The following is a 20,766-nucleotide window of genomic DNA, read 5'->3' as shown; positions in this document are numbered from 1 at the left end:
CTGTTCCTGGGTTCTGGGCTCCTGGGCTCTGTTCCTGGGCTCTGTACCTGAGCTCTGTTCCTGGTCTCTCTGAACTCTGGGCTCTGTTCCTTTGCTCTGTTCCTGGGCTCTGATCCTGGGATCTGTACCTGGGCTCTGAACCTGGGCTCTGAACCTGGGCTCTGTTCCTGGGCTCTGTTCCTGGGCTCTGTTCCTGGGCTCTGTTCTTGGGCTCTAAACCTAGGCTCTGAACCTGGGCTCTGAACCTGGGCTCTGTTCAGGGGCTCTGTTCCTGGGCTCTGAACCTGGGCTTTGAACCTGGGCTCTAAACCTGGGCTCTGAACATGGGCTCTGTTCCTGGGCTCTGTTCCGGGGCTCTGTTCTGTTCCTGGGCCTGTTCCTGGGGATCCTGGCGGGCTCTGTTCCTGAGCCTGTTCCTGGGCTCTGTACCTGGGCTCTGTTCCTGGGTCTCTCTATCTGGGCTCTGTTCCTTTGCTCTGTTCCTGGGCTCTGTTCCTGGGATCTGTTTCTGGGCTCTGTTCCTGGGCTCTGAACCTGGGCTCTGTTCCTGGGCTCTGTTCCTGGGATCTGTTCCTGGGCTCTGTTCCTGGGCTCTGTTCTTGGGCTCTAAACCTAGGCTCTGAACCTGGGCTCTGAACCTGGGCCTGAACCTGGGCTCTGGGCTCTGTTCCTGGGGTTCTGTTCCTTGGCTCTGGGGCTCTGTTCCTGGGCTCTGAACCTGGGCTCTGAACCTGGGCTCTGAACCTGGGCTCTGTTCCTGGGCTCTGTTCCTGGGCTCTGTTCCTGGGGCTCTGTTCCGGGGCTCTGTACCTGGCTCTGTTCCTGGGCTCTGTTCCTGGGGCTCTGGGCTCTGTTCCTTTGCTCTGTTCCTGGGCTCTGTTCCTGGACTCTGAACTCTGGGGCTCTGTTCCTGGGCTCTGTTCCTGGGCTCTGATCCTGGGCTCTGAACCTGGGCTCTGTTCCTGGGCTCTGTTCCTGGGCTCTGAACCTGGGCTCTGAACCTGGGCTCTGAACCTGGGCTCTGTTCCTGGGCTCTGTTCCTGGGATCTGTACCTGGGCTCTGTTCCTGGGCTCTGTTCTTGGGCTCTGAACCTGGGCTCTGTTCCGGGGCTCTGTTCCAGGGCTCTGTTTCTGGGTTTTGTTCCTGGGATCTGTACCTGGGCTCTGAACCTGGGCTCTCTTTCTTGCTTGGCTCTGTTCCTGGGCTCTGTTCCTGGGCTCTGTTCCTGGGCTCTGTTCCTGGGCTCTGTTCCTGGGCTCTGAACCTCTCTGTTGTTCCCTGGGCTCTGTTCCTGCCTGAACCTGCCTCTGAACCTGGGCTCTGAACCTGGGCTCTGAACCTGGGCTCGGTTCCTGGGCTCGGTTCCTGGGCTCTGAACCTTGCCTCTGAAACTGGGCTCTGAACCTGGGCTCTGAACCTGGGCTCTGAACCTGGGCTCTGTTCCGGGGCTCTGTTTCCTGGGCTCTGTTTCTGTTCCCTGGGATCTGAACCTGGGCTCTGAACCTGGGGGCCTGCTCTCTTCCTTGGCTCTGTTCCAGGGCTCTGAACCTGGGCTCTGTTCCTGGGCTCTGTTCCTAGGCTCTGAACCTGGGCTCTGAACCTGGGCTCTGTTCCTGGGCTCTGTTCCTGGGCTCTGAACCTGGGCTCTGAACCTGGGCTCTGTTCTTGGGCTCTGTTCCTGGGCTCTGTTCCTGGGCTCTGTTCTCTTTCCTGGGCTCTGTTCGGGCCTCTGTTCCTGGGCTCTGAACCTGGGCTCTGAACCTGGCTCCTGGGCTCTGAACCTGGGCTCTGAACCTGGGCTCTGTTCCTGGGCTCTGTTCCTGGGCTCTGTTCCTGGGCTCTGTTCCTGGGCTCTGTTCCTGGGCTTGTTCCTGGGCTCTGTTTCTGGGTTCTGTTCCTGGGAACCTGGGCTCTGAACCTGGGCTCTGAACCTGGGCTCTGTTCTGTTCCGGGGGCTCTGTTCCAACCTGGGCTCTGTTTCTGGGTTTGTTCCTGGGATCTGTTCTTGGGCTCTGTTCCTGGGCTCCTGGGCTCTGAACCTGGGCTCTCTTCCTTGGGCTTGGCTCTGTTCCAGGGCTCTGTTCCTGGGCTCTGTTCCTGGGCTCTGTTCCCTGGGGCTCTGTTCCCGGGGCTCTGTTCTGGGCTTTGAACCTGGGCTCTGAACCTGGGCTCTGAACCTGGGCTCTGTTCCTGGGCTCTGTTCCTGGGCTCTGTTCCGGGGCTCTGTTCCTGGCTCTGTTGAACCGGGGCTCTGTTCCGGGCTCTGAACCTGTTCCAGGCTCTGTTTCTGGGTTCTGTTCCTGGGATCTGAACCTGGGCTCTGAACCTGGGCTCTCTTCCTTGGCTCTGTTCCAGGGCTCTGAACCTGGGCTCTGTTCCTGGGCTCTGTTCCAGGCTCTGAACCTGGGCTCTGAACCTGGGCTCTGTTCAGGGGCTCTGTTCCTGGGCTCTGAACCTGGGCTCTGAACCTGGGCTCTGAACCTGGGCTCTGTCCTGGATCTGGGGCTCTGTTCTTGGGCTCTGTTCCTGGGCTCTGTTCCTGGGGGCTCTGTTCGGGGCTCTGCTCTGTTCCTGGGCTCTGTTCCTGGGCTTCCTGGGCTCTGAACCTGGGCTCTGAACCTGGGCTCTGAACCTGGCTCTGTTCCTGGGCTCTGTTCCTGGGCTCTGTTCTCTCTGTTCCTGGGCTCTGTTCCTGGGCTCTGAACCTGGGCTCTGAACCTGGGCTCTGAACCTGGGCTCTGAACCTGGGCTCTGTTCCGGGCTCTGTTCCTGGCTCTGTTTCTGGGTTTGTTCCTGGGATCTCTGAACCTGGGCTCTGAACCTGGGCTCTCTTTCCTGGGCTTGGCTCTGTTCCTGGGCTCTGTTCCTGGGCTCTGTTCCTGGGCTCTGTTCCTGGATCTGTTCCTGGGCTCTGAACCTGGGCTCTGAACCTGGGCTCTGAACCTGGGCTCTGAACCTGGGCTCTGTGGGCTCTGGGCTCTGTTCCTGGGCTCTGTTGCCTCTGTTTCTGGGCTCTGTTCCTGGGCTCTGTTCCTGGGCTCTGAACCTGGGCTCTCTTCCTGGGCTCTGTTCCGGGGCTCTGAACCTGGGCTCTGTTCCTGGGCTCTGATCAGGGGGATCTGTTCCTGGGCTCTGAACCTGGCTCTGAACCTGGGCTCTGAACCTGGGCTCTGTTCAGGGGCTCTGTTCCTGGGCTCTGTTCCTGGGCTCTGAACCTGGGCTCTGAACCTGGGCTCTGAACCTGGGCTCTGGCTCTGTTCTGTAGGGGCTCTGTTGTTCTTGGGGCTCTGTTCTCTTCCTGGGCTCTGTTCCTGGGCTCTTTTCCGGGGCTCTGTTCGGGCCTCTGTTCCTGGGCTCTGAACCTGGGCTCTGAACCTGGGCTCTGAACCTGGGCTCGGTTCCTGGGCTCTGAACCTTGCCTCTGAAACTGGGCTCTGAACCTGGGCTCTGAACCTGGGCTCTGAACTTGGGCTCTGTTCCGGGGCTCTGTTCCGGGGCGCTGTTCCTGGGCTCTGTTTCTGGGTTCTGTTCCTGGGATCTGAACCTGGGCTCTGAACCTGGGCTCTCTTCCTTGGCTCTGTTCCAGGGCTCTGAACCTGTGCTCTGTTCCTGGGCTCTGTTCCGGGGTCTGCTCCTAGGCTCTGAACCTGGGCTCTGAACCTGGGCTCTGTTCAGGGGCTCTGTTCCTGGGCTCTGAACCTGGGCTCTGAACCTGGGCTCTGTTCCTGGGCTCTGTTCCTGGGCTCTGTTCCTGGGCTCTGTTCCTGGGCTCTGTTCCTGGGCTCTTTTCCGGGGCTCTGTTCGGGGCTCTGTTCCTGGGCTCTGAACCTGGGCTCTGTACCTGGGCTCTGTTCCTGGGCTCTGTTCCTGGGCTCTGTTCCTGGGCTCTGTTCTTGGGCTCTGAACCTGGGCTCTGAACCTGGGCTCTGTTCCGGGGCTCTGTTTCTGGGTTCTGTTCCTGGGCTTTTCTTCCTTGGCTCTGTTCCTGGGGCTCTGTTCCTGGGCTCTGTTCCTGGGCTCTGAACCCTGGGATCTGAAACCTGGGCTCTGAACCTGGGCTCTGTTCCTGGGCTCTGTTCCGGGGCTCTGTTCCGGGGCTCTGAACCTGGGCTCTGTTCCTGGGCTCTGTTCCGGGCTATCTGTTCCAGGCTCTGTTCCTTTGCTCTGATCCTGGGATCTGTACCTGGGCTCTGTTCCTGGGCTCTGAACCTGGGCTCTGTTCCTGGGCTCTGTTCCTGGGCTCTGTTCCTGGGCTCTGTTCCTGGGCTCTGTTCCTGGGCTCTGAACCTGGGCTCTGAACCTGGGCTCTGAACCTGGGCTCTGTTCCTGGGCTCTGAACCTGGGCTCTGAACCTGGGCTCTGAACCTGGGCTCTGAACCTGGGCTCTGAACCTGGGCTCTGAACCTGGGCTCTGTTCCGGCGCTCTGTTCCGGGGATCTGTTCCAGGGCTCTGTTTCTGGGTTCTGTTCCTGGGATCTGAACCTGGGCTCTCTTCCTTGGCTCTGTTCCAGGGCTCTGAACCTGGGCTCTGTTCCTGGGCTCTGTTCCTGGGCTCTGTTCCTGGGCTCTGAACCTGGGCTCTGAACCTGGGCTCTGTTCCTTGGCTCTGTTCCTGGGCTCTGAACCTGGGCTCTGAACCTGGGCTCTGTTCCGGCGCTCTGTTCAGGGTTCCTGCTCTGTTCTTGGGCTCTGTTCCTGGGCTCTGTGGGCTCTGAACCTGGGCTCTGTTCTTTTCCGGGGCTCTGTTCTGGGCTCTGTTCCTGGGCTCTGAACCTGGGCTCTGAACCTGGGCTCTGTTCCTGGGGGCTCTGTTCCTGAACCTGGGCTCTGTTCCTGGGCTCTGTTCCTGGGCTCTGTTCCTGGGCTCTGAACCTGGCTCTGAACCTGGGCTCTGTTCAGGGCTCTGTTCCTGGGCTCTGTTCCTGGGCTTTGTTCCTGGGCTCTAAACCTGGGCTCTGAACATGGGCTCTGTTCCTGGGCTCTGAACCTGGGCTCGGTTCCTGGGCTCTGAACCTTGCCTCTGAAACTGGGCTCTGAACCTGGGCTCTGAACCTGGGCTCTGAACTTGGGCTCTGTTCCGGGGCTCTGTTCCGGGGCGCTGTTCCTGGGCTCTGTTTCTGGGTTCTGTTCCTGGGATCTGAACCTGGGCTCTGAACCTGGGCTCTCTTCCTTGGCTCTGTTCCAGGGCTCTGAACCTGTGCTCTGTTCCTGGGCTCTGTTCCGGGGGTCTGATCCTAGGCTCTGAACCTGGGCTCTGAACCTGGGCTCTGTTCAGGGGCTCTGTTCCTGGGCTCTGAACCTGGGCTCTGAACCTGGGCTCTGAACCTGGGCTCTGTTCAGGGGCTCTGTTCTTGGGCTCTGTTCCTGGGCTCTGTTCCTGGGCTCTTTTCCGGGGCTCTGTTCGGGGCTCTGTTCCTGGGCTCTGAACCTGGGCTCTGGACCTGGGCTCTGTTCCTGGGCTCTGTTCCTGGGCTCTGTTCCTGGGCTCTGTTCTTGGGCTCTAAACCTAGGCTCTGAACCTGGGCTCTGAACCTGGGCTCTGTTCCTGGGCTCTGAACCTGGGCTCTGAACCTGGGCTCTGAACCTGGGCTCTGAACCTGGGCTCTGTTCCTGGGCTCTGTTCCGGGGCTCTGTTCCGGGGCTCTGTACCTGAGCTCTGTTCCTGGTCTCTCTATCTGGGCTCTGTTCCTGTGCTCTGATCCTGGGCTCTGATCCTGGGCTCTGTACCTGGGCTCTGTTCCTGGGCTCTGAACCTGGGCTCTGTTCCTGGGCTCTGTTCCTGGGCTCTTTTCCGGGGCTCTGTTCGGGTCTCTGTTCCTGGGCTCTGAACCTGGGCTCTGAACCTGGGCTCTGAACCTGGGCTCGGTTCCTGGGCTCTGAACTTGGGCTCTGAACCTGGGCTCTGAACCTGGGCTCTGTTCCTGGGCTCTGTTCCTGGGATCTGTTCCTGGGCTCTGTTCCGGGGCTCTGTTCCTGGGCTCTGAACCTGGGCTCTGAACCTGGGCTCTGAACCTGGGCTCTCTTCCTTGGCTCTGTTCCAGGGCTCTGAACCTGGGCTCTGCTCTGTTCCTGGGCTCTGTTCCGGGGGTCTGTTCCTAGGCTTGAACCTGGGCTCTGTTCTGTTCTGGGCTCTGTTCCTGGGCTCTGAACCTGGGCTCTGAACCTGGGCTCTGAACCTGGGCTCTGTTCAGGGGCTTGTTCCTGGGCTCTGTTCCCTGGGCTCTGTTCCTGGGCTCTGGGCTTCCTGGGCTCTGTTCCTCTGGGCTCTGTTCCTGGGCTCTGAACCTGGGCTCTGAACCTGGGCTCTGAACCTTCTGTCTGTCTGTTCCTGGGCTCTGTTCCTGGGCTCTGAACCTGGGCTCTGAAACCTGGGCTCTGAACCTCTCTGAACCTGGGCTCTGTTCAGGGCTCTGTTCCTGGGCTCTGAACCTGGGCTCTGAACCTGGGCTCTGAACCTGGGCTCTGTTCCTGGGCTCTGTTCACTGGGCTCTGTTCAGGGGCTCTGTTCCTGGGCTCTGAACCTGGGCTCTGAACCTGGGCTCTGAACCTGGGCTCTGGGATCTGAACCTGGGCTCTGTTCCTCTGGCTCTGTTCCTCTCTGTTCCGGGGCTCTGTTCCAGGCTCTGTTTCTGGGTTCTGTTCCTGGGATCTGTTTGGGCTCTCTATCCTGGGCTCTGTTCTGTTCCTGGGCTCTGTTCCTGGGCTCTGAACCTGGGCTCTCTTCCTGGGCTCTGTTCCTGGGGCTCTGAACCTGGGCTCTGTTCCTGGGCTCTGTTCCTGGGCTCTAAACCTGGCTCTGAACCTGGGCTCTGAACCTGGGCTCTGTTCCTGGGCTCTGTTCCTGGGATCTGTTCCTGGGCTCTGTTCCTGGGCTCTGTTCCTGGGCTCTGAACCTGGGCTCTGTTCCTGGGCTCTGTTCCTGGGCTCTGAACCTGGGCTCTGTTCCTGGGCTCTGTTCCTGGGGCTCTGTTCCAGGGCTCTGGGGCTCTGTTCTGTTCCTGGGCTCTGAACCTGGGCTCTGGCTCTGTTCCCGGGCTCTGAACCTGGGCTCTGAACCTGGGCTCTGTTCAGGGCTCTGTTCTTGGGCTTTGAACCTGCTCTGTGGGCTCTGAACCTGGGCTCTGTCCTGGGGCTCTGTTCCGGGCTCTGTTCCTCTCTGTTCCAGGGCTCTGTTTCTGGGTTCTGTTCCTGGGATCTGTTCCTGGGCTCTCTTCCCTTGGGGGGCTCTGAACCTTCTGCTCTGTTCCTGGGGAGAACCTGGGCTCTGAACCTGGGCTCTGGCTCTGTTCCAGGGCTCTGAACCTTCTGTTCCTGGGCTCTGTTCCTGGGCTCTGTTCAGGGCTCTGTTCCTGGGCTCTGTTCCTGGGCTCTGAACCTGGGCTCTGAACCTGGGCTCTGTTCCGGGGCTCTGTTCCTCTGTTTCTGGGTTCTGTTCTGGGAACCTGGGCTCTGAACCTGGGCTCTGTTCCTGGCTCTGCTCTGTTCCGGGGATCTGTTCTGTTCCTGGGCTCTGTTCTGTTCCTGGGCTCTGTTCCTGGGCTCTGTTCCTGGGCTCTGTTCCTGGGATCTGTTCCTGGGCTCTGTTCCTGGGCTCTGTTCCTGGGCTCTGAACCTGGGCTCTGAACCTGGGCTCTGTTCCTGGGCTCTGTTCCTGGGATCTGTTCCAGGGCTCTGAACCCTGGGATCTGAACCTCTGAACCCTCTGAAACTGGGCTCTGGGCTTTGAACCTGGGCTCTGAACCTGGGCTCTGTTCCGGGGCTATCTTCCGGGGCTCTGTTCCAGGGCTCTGTTTCTGGGTTCTGTTCCTGGGATCTGAACCTGGGCTCTGAACCTGGGCTCTCTTCCTTGGCTCTGTTCCAGGGCTCTGAACCTGGGCTCTGTTCCTGGGCTCTGTTCCGGGGCTCTGTTCCTGGGCTCTGAACCTGGGCTCTGAACCTGGGCTCTGTTCCTGGGAACCTGGGCTGGGGGCTCTGTTCCTGGGCTCTGAACCTGGGCTCTGAACCTGGGCTCTGTTCCTTGGCTCTGTTCTTGGGCTCTGTTCCTGGGCTCTGTTCCTGGGCTCTGTTCCCTGGGCTCTGTTCCTGGGCCCTGTTCCTGAGGGCTCTGTTCTTGGCTTTGACTGTTCCTGGGCTCTGAACCTGGGCTCTGAACCTGGGCTCTGAATCTGGGCTCTGAACCTGGGCTCTGAACCTGGGCTCTGTTTCTGGTCTGTTCTGTTGAACCTGGCTCTGAACCTGGGCTCTGTTCCGGGGGAACCTGGGCTCTGTTCCAGGGCTCTGTTTCTGGGTTCTGTTCCTGGGATCTGAACCTGGGCTCTGAACCTGGGCTCTCTTCCTTGGCTCTGTTCCAGGGCTCTGAACCTGGGCTCTGAACCTGGGCTCTGTTCAGGGGCTCTGTTCAGGGGCTCTGTTCCTGGGCTCTGAACCTGGGCTCTGAACCTGGGCTCTGAACCTGGGCTCTGAACCTGGGCTCTGACCCTGGGCTCTGTTCCTGGGCTCTGTTCCGGGGCTCTGTTCCGGGGCTCTGTTCCGGGGCTCTGTACCTGAGCTCTGTTCCTGGTCTCTCTACCTGGGCTCTGTTCCTGGGCTCTGTAATTGGGCTCTCTATCTGGGCTCTGTTCCTGGGCTCTGTTCCTGGGCTCTGAACCTGGGCTCTCTTCCTGGGCTCTGTTCCGGGGCTCTGTTCCTGGGCTCTGATCCTGGGCTCTGATCCTGGGCTCTGTTCCTGGGCTCTGTTCCTGGGATGTGTTCTTTGGCTCTAAACCTGGGCTCTGAACCTGGGCTCTGTTCCTGGGCTCTGTTCCTGGGATCTGTACCTGGGCTCTGTTCCTGGGCTCTGTTCTTGGGCTCTGTACCTGGGCTCTGTTCCTGGGATCTGTTCCGGGGATCTGTTCCTTGGCTCTGTCCCGGGGCTCTCTTCCGGGGCTCTGTACCTGAGCTCTGTTACAGGGCTCTATTCTTGGGCTCTGAACCTGGTCTCTGTTCCTGGGCTCTGTTCCTGGGCTCTGAACCTGGGCTCTGTTCCTGGGCTCTGTTCCTGGGCTCTGTTCCTGGGCTATTTTCCGGGGCTCTGTTCCAGGGCTCTCTTCCTGAGCTCTGAACCTGGGCTCTGAACCTGGTCTCTGAACTTGGGCTCTGAACCTGGGCTCTGAACCCGGGCTCTGTTCCTGGGCTCTGTTCCTGGGATCTGTTCCTGGGCTCTGAACCTGGGCTCTGTTCCTGGGCCCTGTTCCTGGGATCTGTTCCTGGGTTCTGTTCCGGGGATCTGTTCCGGTGCTCTGAACCTGGGCTCTGAACCTGGGCTCTGTTCCGGGGCTCTGTTCCGGGGCTCTCCTGGTGGGGATAGGGAAGTGAAGGTGGGTAAAAGGGAGGGGGAGGTGTCCTAAAACTGCTAGGTTATCCCCAGAGGAAGAGTCTATCTGAGGCCTACAACAGTAGAACTGACTGCAACTCAGCGGTCTTTTGTACAACACCTTAGAGACACATCAGTAAAGATACATTTGAACTTGGAAGTTTACATACACTTAGGTTGGAGTCATTAAAACTTGTTTTTCAACCACACCACAAATTTCTTGTAAACAAACTATTGTTGTGGCAAGTCGGTTAGAACATCTACTTTGTGCATGACACAAGTCATTGTTCCAACAATTGTTTACAGAAAGATTATTTCACTTATAATTCACTGTATCACAATTCCAGTAGGTCAGAAGTTTACTTACACTAAGTTGACTGTGCCTTAAACAGCTTGGAATTCCATATAATTATGTCATGGCTTCAGAAGCATCTGATAGGCTAATTGACATCATTTGAATCAATTGGAGGTGTACCTGCGGATGTATTTCAAGGCCTACCTTCAAACTCAGTGCCTCTTTGCTTGACATCACAAGAAAATCAAAAGAAATCAGCCAAGATCTCAGAAAAAATTCTGTGGTTCATCCTTGGTGAGCAATTTCCAAATGCCTGAAGGTACCACGTTCATCTGTGCAAACAATAGTACGTAAGTATGAACACCATGGGACCACGCAGCCACTCAGGAAGGAGATGCGTTCTGTCTTTGTTTCATTTTACCTTTATTTAACTAGGCAAGTCGGTTAAGAACAAATTATTATTTTCAATGACAGCCTAGGAACAGTGGGTTAACTGCCTGTTCAGGGGCAGAACAATAGATTTGTACCTTGTCAGCTCGGGGGTTTGAACTTGCAACCTTCCGGTTACTAGTCCAATGCCTCAACCACTAGGCTACTCTGCCTCCCCTGTCTCCTAGAGATGCACGTACTTTGGTGTGAAAAAGTGCAAATCAATCCCAGAACAGCAGCAAAGGACGTTATGAAGATGCTGGAGGAAACAGGTCCAAAAGTATCTATATCCACAGTAAAACGAGTCCAATATTGGCATAACTTGAAAGGCTGATCAGCAAGGAGGAAGCCACTGTTCCAAAACCATCATAAAAAATCCAGACTACGGTTTGCAACTGCACATGGGGACAAAGATCGTATTTTTTAGAAAAATATCCTCTGGTCTGATGAAACGAAAATAGAACTGTTTGGGCATAATGACCATCGTTATGTTTGGAGGAAAAAGGGGGAGGCTTGCCAGCCGAAGAACACCATCCCAACCTTGAAGCACGGTGGTGGCAGCATCATGTTGTGGGGGATCTCTGCTGCAGGAGGGACTGGTGCACTTTACAAAATAGATGGTATCACGAGGAAAGAAAATTATGTGGATATATTAAAGCAACATCTCAAGACAACAGTAAAGCTTGGTCGCAAATGGGTCTTCCAAATGGACAATGACCCCAAGCATACTTAGTAGTTGAGGCAAAATGGCTTAAGGACAACAAAGTCAAGGTATTGGAGTGGCCATCACAAATCCCTGACCTCAATCCCATAGAAAATGTGTGTGCAGAACTGAAAAAAGTGTTTGCGAGCAAAGAGGCCTACAAACCTGATTCAGTTACACCAGCTCTGTCAGGAGGAATGGAACAAAATTCACCCAACGTATTGTGGGAAGCTTGTGGAAGGCTACCCGAAACATTTGACCCAAGTTAAATAATTTAAAGGCAATGCTACCAAATACTAATTGAGTGTATGTAAACTTCTGACCCACTGGGAATGTGATGAAAGAAGTTAAAGCTGAAATAAACCCTTCTCTCTACTATTATTCTGACATTTCACATTCTTAAAATAAAGTGGTGATCCTAACTGACCTAAGACAGGGGATCTTTACGAGGATTAAACGTCAGGAATTGTGGAAAACTGAGTTTATATGTATTTGGCTAAGGTGTATATAAACGTCCCACTTCAACTTGTCACGCCCTGACCTTAGAGAGACTTTTTTATTCTCTATTTGGTTAGGTCAGGGTGTGACTTCGGTGGGCAAATCTATGTTTCTATTTCTTTGTTGGCCTAGTATGTTTCCCAATCAGAGGCAGCTGTTTATCGTTGTCTCTCATTGGGGATCATACTTAGGCAGCCCTTTTTCCCACCTTCTGTTGTGGGATCTTGTTTTTGTACAGTTACTGTGTAGCCTGCAGAACATTACGTTCTTTAATCTTTTGTTGTTTTTTTGGTGTTCATCGAAATAAAGAAAGATGTACGTTCACAACGCTGCGCCTTGGTCTCATTCCAACAACGGACGTAACACAACTGTATAGTCTGGGACTTTGAAATAGTGGTCATTCTATTCTCTTGAAGTAAACAACTACGTAGTCAGGTGTTTTATAAAAATAGTTTTACAAGTGAAGAATTTGTGTATGAATTTTTAGGAATGATTAGATATCAGAGTGTAGACTGTAGTGTAGGGTTTTCTGATGAGGCACATCCTCGTTCTCTCCACTCTATTTAATAGGCTTTCTGGTGTAGGTCAGAACCTATTGTGGGTTTTGGGGTTTTGTTTGTGTGAGGGAACGTTTTAGTCATATGTGCTTCTGTTAACGACTGTGTGTGAGTCTATGTGTGAATGTCCACTCCCCTGTTTGACTCCATAGTAGAGAATGTCCACTCCCCTGTTTGACTCCATAGTAGAGAATGTCCACTCCCCTGTTTGACTCCATAGTAGAGAATGTCCACTCCCCTGATCGACTCCATAGTAGAGGGGACTGTTAGAATGTCTACTCCCCTGACTGACCCCGTAGTAGAGGGGACTGTGTGAATGTCCACTCCCCTGTTTGACTCCATAGTAGAGGGGACTGTGTGAATGTCCACTCCCCTGTTTGACTCCATAGTAGAGGGGACTGTTAGAATGTCCACTCCCCTGTTTGACTCCATAGTAGAGGGGACTGTTAGAATGTCCACTCCCCTGTTTGACTCCATAGTAGAGGGGACTGTGTGAATGTCCACTCCCCTGTTTGACTCCATAGTAGAGGGGACTGTGTGAATGTCCACTCCCCTGATTGACTCCATAGTAGAGGGGACTATGAGAATGTCCACTCCCCTGACTGACCCCGTAGAAGAGGGGACTGTGTGAATGTCCACTCCCCTGTTTGACTCCATAGTAGAGGGGACTGTTAGAATGTCCACTCCCCTGTTTGACTCCATAGTAGAGGGGACTGTGTGAATGTCCACTCCCCTGATTGACTCCATAGTAGAGGGGACTGTTAGAATGTCCACTCCCCTGTTTGACTCCATAGTAGAGGGGACTGTTAGAATGTCCACTCACCTGTTTGACTCCATAGTAGAGGGGACTGTGTGAATGTCCACTCCCCTGACTGACCCCATAGTAGAGGGGACTGTGAGAATGTCCACTCCCCTGTTTGACTCCATAGTAGAGGGGACTGTTAGAATGTCCACTCCCTGACTGACCCCGTAGCAGAGGGGACTGTGTGAATGTCCACTCCCCTGACTGACCCCATAGTAGAGGGGACTGTGAGAATGTCCACTCCCCTGTTTGACTCCATAGTAGAGGGGACTGTGAGAATGTCCACTCCCCTGTTTGACTCCATAGTAGAGGGGACTGTGAGAATGTCCACTCCCCTGTTTGACTCCATAGTAGAGGGGACTGTGAGAATGTCCACTCCCCTGATTGACTCAATAGTAGAGGGGACTGTTAGAATGTCGACTCCCCTGACTGACCCCATAGTAGAGGGGACTGTGTGAATGTCCACTCCCCTGACTGACCCCATAGTAGAGGGGACTGTGAGAATGTCCACTCCCCAGTTTGACTCCATAGTAGAGGGGACTGTGAGAATGTCCACTCCCCTGTTTGACTCCATAGTAGAGGGGACTGTGAGAATGTCCACTCCCCTGATTGACTCCATAGTAGAGGGGACTGTTAGAATGTCCACTCCCCTGTTTGACTCCATAGTAGAGGGGACTGTTAGAATGTCCACTCACCTGTTTGACTCCATAGTAGAGGGGACTGTGTGAATGTCCACTCCCCTGACTGACCCCATAGTAGAGGGGACTGTGAGAATGTCCACTCCCCTGTTTGACTCCATAGTAGAGGGGACTGTTAGAATGTCCACTCCCCTGTTTGACTCCATAGTAGAGGGGACTGTTAGAATGTCCACTCCCCTGTTTGACTCCATGGTAGAGGGGACTGTTAGAATGTCCACTTCCCTGTTTGACTCCATAGTAGAGGGGACTGTTAGAATGTCCACTCCCTGATTGACTCAATAGTAGAGGGGACTGTTAGAATGTCCACTCCCCTGTTTGACTCCATAGTAGAGGGGACTGTTAGAATGTCCACTCCCTGTTTGACTCCATAGTAGAGGGGACTGTTAGAATGTCCACTCCCTGACTGACCCCATAGTAGAGGGGACTGTTAGAATGTCCACTCCCCTGTTTGACTCCATAGTAGAGGGGACTGTGAGAATGTCCACTCCCCTGACTGACCCCATAGTAGAGGGGACTGTTAGAATGTCCACTCCCCTGATTGACTCCATAGTAGAGGGGACTGTTAGAATGTCCACTCCCCTGTTTGACTCCATAGTAGAGGGGACTGTTAGAATGTCCACTCCCCTGACTGACCCCATAGTAGAGGGGACTGATAGAATGTCCACTCCCCTGTTTGACTCCATGGTAGAGGGGACTGTTAGAATGTCCACTTCCCTGTTTGACTCCATAGTAGAGGGGACTGTTAGAATGTCCACTCCCCTGATTGACTCAATAGTAGAGGGGACTGTTAGAATGTCCACTCCCCTGTTTGACTCCATAGTAGAGGGGACTGTTAGAATATCCACTCTCCTGTTTGACTCCATAGTAGAGGGGACTGTTAGAATGTCCACTCCCCTGTTTGACTCCATAGTAGAGGGGACTGTGTGAATGTCCACTCCCCTGATTGACTCCATAGTAGAGGGGACTGTTAGAATGTCCACTCCCCTGTTTGACTCCATAGTAGAGGGGACTGTTAGAATGTCCACTCACCTGTTTGACTCCATAGTAGAGGGGACTGTGTGAATGTCCACTCCCCTGACTGACCCCATAGTAGAGGGGACTGTGAGAATGTCCACTCCCCTGTTTGACTCCATAGTAGAGGGGACTGTTAGAATGTCCACTCCCCTGTTTGACTCCATAGTAGAGGGGACTGTTAGAATGTCCACTCCCCTGACTGACCCCATAGTAGAGGGGACTGATAGAATGTCCACTCCCCTGTTTGACTCCATGGTAGAGGGGACTGTTAGAATGTCCACTTCCCTGTTTGACTCCATAGTAGAGGGGACTGTTAGAATGTCCACTCCCCTGATTGACTCAATAGTAGAGGGGACTGTTAGAATGTCCACTCCCCTGTTTGACTCCATAGTAGAGGGGACTGTTAGAATATCCACTCCCCTGTTTGACTCCATAGTAGAGGGGACTGTTAGAATGTCCACTCCCCTGTTTGACTCCATAGTAGAGGGGACTGTGTGAATGTCCACTCCCCTGATTGACTCCATAGTAGAGGGGACTGTTAGAATGTCCACTCCCCTGTTTGACTCCATAGTAGAGGGGACTGTTAGAATGTCCACTCACCTGTTTGACTCCATAGTAGAGGGGACTGTGTGAATGTCCACTCCCCTGACTGACCCCATAGTAGAGGGGACTGTGAGAATGTCCACTCCCCTGTTTGACTCCATAGTAGAGGGGACTGTGAGAATGTCCACTCCCCTGTTTGACTCCATAGTAGAGGGGACTGTGAGAATGTCCACTCCCCTGATTGACTCCATAGTAGAGGGGACTGTTAGAATGTCCACTCCCCTGTTTGACTCCATAGTAGAGGGGACTGTTAGAATGTCCACTCACCTGTTTGACTCCATAGTAGAGGGGACTGTGTGAATGTCCACTCCCCTGACTGACCCCATAGTAGAGGGGACTGTGAGAATGTCCACTCCCCTGTTTGACTCCATAGTAGAGGGGACTGTTAGAATGTCCACTCCCCTGACTGACCCCGTAGTAGAGGGGACTGTGTGAATGTCCACTCCCCTGACTGACCCCATAGTAGAGGGGACTGTGAGAATGTCCACTCCCCTGTTTGACTCCATAGTAGAGGGGACTGTGAGAATGTCCACTCCCCTGTTTGACTCCATAGTAGAGGGGACTGTGAGAATGTCCACTCCCCTGTTTGACTCCATAGTAGAGGGGACTGTGAGAATGTCCACTCCCCTGATTGACTCAATAGTAGAGGGGACTGTTAGAATGTCCACTCCCCTGACTGACCCCATAGTAGAGGGGACTGTGTGAATGTCCACTCCCCTGACTGACCCCATAGTAGAGGGGACTGTGAGAATGTCCACTCCCCTGTTTGACTCCATAGTAGAGGGGACTGTGAGAATGTCCACTCCCCTGTTTGACTCCATAGTAGAGGGGACTGTGAGAATGTCCACTCCCCTGATTGACTCCATAGTAGAGGGGACTGTTAGAATGTCCACTCCCCTGTTTGACTCCATAGTAGAGGGGACTGTTAGAATGTCCACTCACCTGTTTGACTCCATAGTAGAGGGGACTGTGTGAATGTCCACTCCCCTGACTGACCCCATAGTAGAGGGGACTGTGAGAATGTCCACTCCCCTGTTTGACTCCATAGTAGAGGGGACTGTTAGAATGTCCACTCCCCTGACTGACCCCGTAGTAGAGGGGACTGTGTGAATGTCCACTCCCCTGACTGACCCCATAGTAGAGGGGACTGTGAGAATGTCCACTCCCTGTTTGACTCCATAGTAGAGGGGACTGTGAGAATGTCCACTCCCCTGTTTGACTCCATAGTAGAGGGGACTGTGAGAATGTCGACTCCCCTGTTTGACTCCATAGTAGAGGGGACTGTGAGAATGTCCACTCCCCTGATTGACTCAATAGTAGAGGGGACTGTTAGAATGTCCACTCCCCTGACTGACCCCATAGTAGAGGGGACTGTGAGAATGTCCACTCCCCTGTTTGACTCCATAGTAGAGGGGACTGTTAGAATGTCCACTCCCCTGTTTGACTCCATGGTAGAGGGGACTGTTAGAATGTCCACTTCCCTGTTTGACTCCATAGTAGAGGGGACTGTTAGAATGTCCACTCCCTGATTGACTCAATAGTAGAGGGGACTGTTAGAATGTCCACTCCCTGTTTGACTCCATAGTAGAGGGGACTGTTAGAATGTCCACTCCCTGTTTGACTCCATAGTAGAGGGGACTGTTAGAATGTCCACTCCCCTGTTTGACTCCATAGTAGAGGGGACTGTGAGAATGTCCACTCCCTGTTTGACTCCATAGTAGAGGGGACTGTGAGAATGTCCACTCCCTGACTGACCCCATAGTAGAGGGGACTGTGAGAATGTCCACTCCCTGACTGACCCCATAGTAGAGGGGACTGTTAGAATGTCCACTCCCCTGACTGACCCCATAGTAGAGGGGACTGTGAGAATGTCCACTCCCCTGTCTGACCACGTAGTAGAGGGGACTGTGAGAATGTCCACTCCCCTGTTTGACTCCATAGTAGAGGGGACTGTTAGAATGTCCACTCCCCTGACTGACCCCGTAGTAGAGGGGACTGTGTGAATGTCCACTCCCCTGACTGACCCCATAGTAGAGGGGACTGTGAGAATGTCCACTCCCATGTTTGACTCCATAGTAGAGGGGACTGTTAGAATGTCCACTCCCCTGTTTGACTCCATAGTAGAGGGGACTGTGAGAATGTCCACTCCCCTGATTGACTCCATAGTAGAGGGGACTTTTAGAATGTCCACTCCCCTGTTTGACTCCATAGTAGAGGGGACTGTTAGAATGTCCACTCCCCTGATTGACTCCATAGTAGAGGGGACTGTTAGAATGTCCACTCCCCTGATTGACTCCATAGTAGAGGGGACTGTTAGAATGTCCACTCCCCTGTTTGACTCCATAGTAGAGGGGACTGTTAGAATGTCCACTCCCTGATTGACTCCATAGTAGAGGGGACTGTTAGAATGTCCACTCCCCTGATTGACTCCATAGTAGAGGGGACTGTTAGAATGTCCACTCCCTGTTTGACTCCATAGTAGAGGGGACTGTTAGAATGTCCACTCCCTGTTTGACTCCATAGTAGAGGGGACTGTGAGAATGTCCACTCCCTGTTTGACTCCATAGTAGAGGGGACTGTGAGAATGTCCACTCCCTGTTTGACTCCATAGTAGAGGGGAATGTGAGAATGTCCACTCCCCTGTTTGACTCCATAGTAGAGGGGACTGTTAGAATGTCCACTCCCTGATTGACTCCATAGTAGAGGGGACTGTGAGAATGTCCACTCCCTGACTGACCCCATAGTAGAGGGGACTGTTAGAATGTCCACTCCCCTGTTTGACTCCATAGTAGAGGGACTGTGAGAATGTCCACTCCCTGACTGACCCCATAGTAGAGGGGACTGTTAGAATGTCCACTCCCCTGTTTGACTCCATAGTAGAGGGGACTGTGTGAATGTCCACTCCCCTGATTGACTCCATAGTAGAGGGGACTGTTAGAATGTCCACTCACCTGTTTGACTCCATAGTAGAGGGGACTGTGTGAATGTCCACTCCCCTGACTGACCCCATAGTAGAGGGGACTGTGAGAATGTCCACTCCCCTGTTTGACTCCATAGTAGAGGGACTGTGACAATGTCCACTCCCTGTTTGACTCCATAGTAGAGGGGACTGTGAGAATGTCCACTCCCCTGATTGACTCCATAGTAGAGGGGACTGTTAGAATGTCCACTCCCTGTTTGACTCCATAGTAGAGGGGACTGTTAGAATGTCCACTCACCTGTTTGACTCCATAGTAGAGGGGACTGTGTGAATGTCCACTCCCCTGACTGACCCCATAGTAGAGGGGACTGTGAGAATGTCCACTCCCCTGTTTGACTCCATAGTAGAGGGGACTGTTAGAATGTCCACTCCCCTGTTTGACTCCATGGTAGAGGGGACTGTTAGAATGTCCACTTCCCTGTTTGACTCCATAGTAGAGGGGACTGTTAGAATGTCCACTCCCCTGATTGACTCAATAGTAGAGGGGACTGTTAGAATGTCCACTCCCCTGTTTGACTCCATAGTAGAGGGGACTGTTAGAATGTCCACTCCCTGTTTGACTCCATAGTAGAGGGGACTGTTAGAATGTCCACTCCCTGTTTGACTCCATAGTAGAGGGGACTGTGAGAATGTCCACTACCCTGACTGACTCCATAGTAGAGGGGACTGTTAGAATGTCCACTCCCTGTTTGACTCCATAGTAGAGGGGACTGTGAGAATGTCCACTCCCCTGTTTGACTCCATAGTAGAGGGGACTGTGAGAATGTCCACTCCCCTGACTGACCCCATAGTAGAGGGGACTGTGAGAATGTCCACTCCCCTGACTGACCCCATAGTAGAGGGGACTGTTAGAATGTCCACTCCCCTGACTGACCCCATAGTAGAGGGTACTGTGAGAATGTCCACTCCCCTGTCTGACCACGTAGTAGAGGGGACTGTGAGAATGTCCACTCCCCTGTTTGACTCCATAGTAGAGGGGACTGTTAGAATGTCCACTCCCCTGTTTGACTCCATAGTAGAGGGGACTGTGAGAATGTCCACTCCCCTGTTTGACTCCATAGTAGAGGGGACTGTGAGAATGTCCACTCCCCTGTTTGACTCCATAGTAGAGGGGAATGTGAGAATGTCCACTCCCCTGTTTGACTCCATAGTAGAGGGGACTGTTAGACTGTCCACTCCCCTGATTGACTCCATAGTAGAGGGGACTGTGAGAATGTCCACTCCCCTGACTGACCCCATAGTAGAGGGGACTGTTAGAATGTCCACTCCCCTGTTTGACTCCATAGTAGAGGGGACTGTGAGAATGTCCACTCCCCTGACTGACCCCATAGTAGAGGGGACTGTTAGAATGTCCACTCCCCTGTTTGACTCCATAGTAGAGGGGACTGTGTGAATGTCCACTCCCCTGATTGACTCCATAGTAGAGGGGACTGTTAGAATGTCCACTCACCTGTTTGACTCCATAGTAGAGGGGACTGTGTGAATGTCCACTCCCCTGACTGACCCCATAGTAGAGGGGACTGTGAGAATGTCCACTCCCCTGTTTGACTCCATAGTAGAGGGGACTGTGAGAATGTCCACTCCCCTGTTTGACTCCATAGTAGAGGGGACTGTGAGAATGTCCACTCCCTGATTGACTCCATAGTAGAGGGGACTGTTAGAATGTCCACTCCCTGTTTGACTCCATAGTAGAGGGGACTGTTAGAATGTCCACTCACCTGTTTGACTCCATAGTAGAGGGGACTGTGTGAATGTCCACTCCCTGACTGACCCCATAGTAGAGGGGACTGTGAGAATGTCCACTCCCTGTTTGACTCCATAGTAGAGGGGACTGTTAGAATGTCCACTCCCCTGACTGACCCCGTAGTAGAGGGGACTGTGTGAATGTCCACTCCCCTGACTGACCCCATAGTAGAGGGGACTGTGAGAATGTCCACTCCCCTGTTTGACTCCATAGTAGAGGGGACTGTGAGAATGTCCACTCCCCTGTTTGACTCCATAGTAGAGGGGACTGTGAGAATGTCCACTCCCCTGTTTGACTCCATAGTAGAGGGGACTGTGAGAATGTCCACTCCCCTGATTGACTCAATAGTAGAGGGGACTGTTAGAATGTCCACTCCCCTGACTGACCCCATAGTAGAGGGGACTGTGAGAATGTCCACTCCCCTGACTGACCCCGTAGTAGAGGGGACTGTTAGAATGTCCACTCCCCTGTTTGACTCCATGGTAGAGGGGACTGTTAGAATGTCCACTCCCCTGTTTGACTCCATAGTAGAGGGGACTGTGAGAATGTCCACTCCCCTGATTGACTCCATAGTAGAGGGGACTGTGAGAATGTCCACTCCCCTGACTGAGTCCATAGTAGAGGGGACTGTTAGAATGTCCACTCCCCTGTTTGACTCCATGGTAGAGGGGACTGTTAGAATGTCCACTTCCCTGTTTGACTCCATAGTAGAGGGGACTGTTAGAATGTCCACTCCCCTGATTGACTCAATAGTAGAGGGGACTGTTAGAATGTCCACTCCCCTGTTTGACTCCATAGTAGAGGGGACTGTTAGAATGTCCACTCCCCTGTTTGACTCCATAGTAGAGGGGACTGTTAGAATGTCCACTCCCCTGTTTGACTCCATAGTAGAGGGGACTGTGAGAATGTCCACTACCCTGACTGACTCCATAGTAGAGGGGACTGTTAGAATGTCCACTCCCCTGTTTGACTCCATAGTAGAGGGGACTGTGAGAATGTCCACTCCCTGTTTGACTCCATAGTAGAGGGGACTGTGAGAATGTCCACTCCCCTGTTTGACTGTAGAGGGGACTGTGAGAATGTCCCTCCC

At 53.7% G+C, this 20,766-nt stretch overlaps 1 protein-coding gene across 1 annotated transcript; it reads right to left on the bottom strand.

Annotated features, from left to right (window-relative positions):
* Positions 1–304: 304 nt before the first annotated feature.
* Positions 305–19,664, bottom strand: LOC135548950 (trichohyalin-like). The gene is made up of 10 exons (XM_064979042.1): positions 19,651–19,664; positions 8,441–9,334; positions 7,627–8,153; positions 6,934–7,480; positions 5,327–6,077; positions 4,719–5,209; positions 2,932–3,661; positions 1,907–2,594; positions 1,054–1,471; positions 305–863 (listed from the first exon to the last, which is right to left on the bottom strand). The coding sequence occupies exons 1-10, from the start codon at positions 19,662–19,664 to the stop codon at positions 305–307; spliced, it is 5,619 nt and encodes a 1,872-aa protein (XP_064835114.1).
* Positions 19,665–20,766: the final 1,102 nt, after the last annotated feature.

The sequence above is a fragment of the Oncorhynchus masou genome, chromosome 11, assembly GCF_036934945.1.
Source record: "Oncorhynchus masou masou isolate Uvic2021 chromosome 11, UVic_Omas_1.1, whole genome shotgun sequence".
Lineage (NCBI taxonomy): Eukaryota > Metazoa > Chordata > Actinopteri > Salmoniformes > Salmonidae > Oncorhynchus > Oncorhynchus masou.
Note: the sequence above shows the minus strand (reverse complement) of the source record. Positions and strands in the feature narration are given on the sequence as shown.

What these genes read in the sequence shown, in the direction of transcription:
- LOC135548950 (XM_064979042.1), bottom strand. An exon ending in AGCCCCTGAACAGAGCCCAG is followed by an intron (nt 5,210 to 5,326) that starts GTTCAGAGCCCA and finishes AACAGAGCCCAG; the next exon opens with GAACAGAGCACAGGTTCAGA. An exon ending in CGGAAAAGAACAGAGCCCAG is followed by an intron (nt 3,662 to 4,718) that starts GTTCAGAGCCCA and finishes AACAGAGCCCAG; the next exon opens with GTTCAGAGCCCAGGTTCAGA.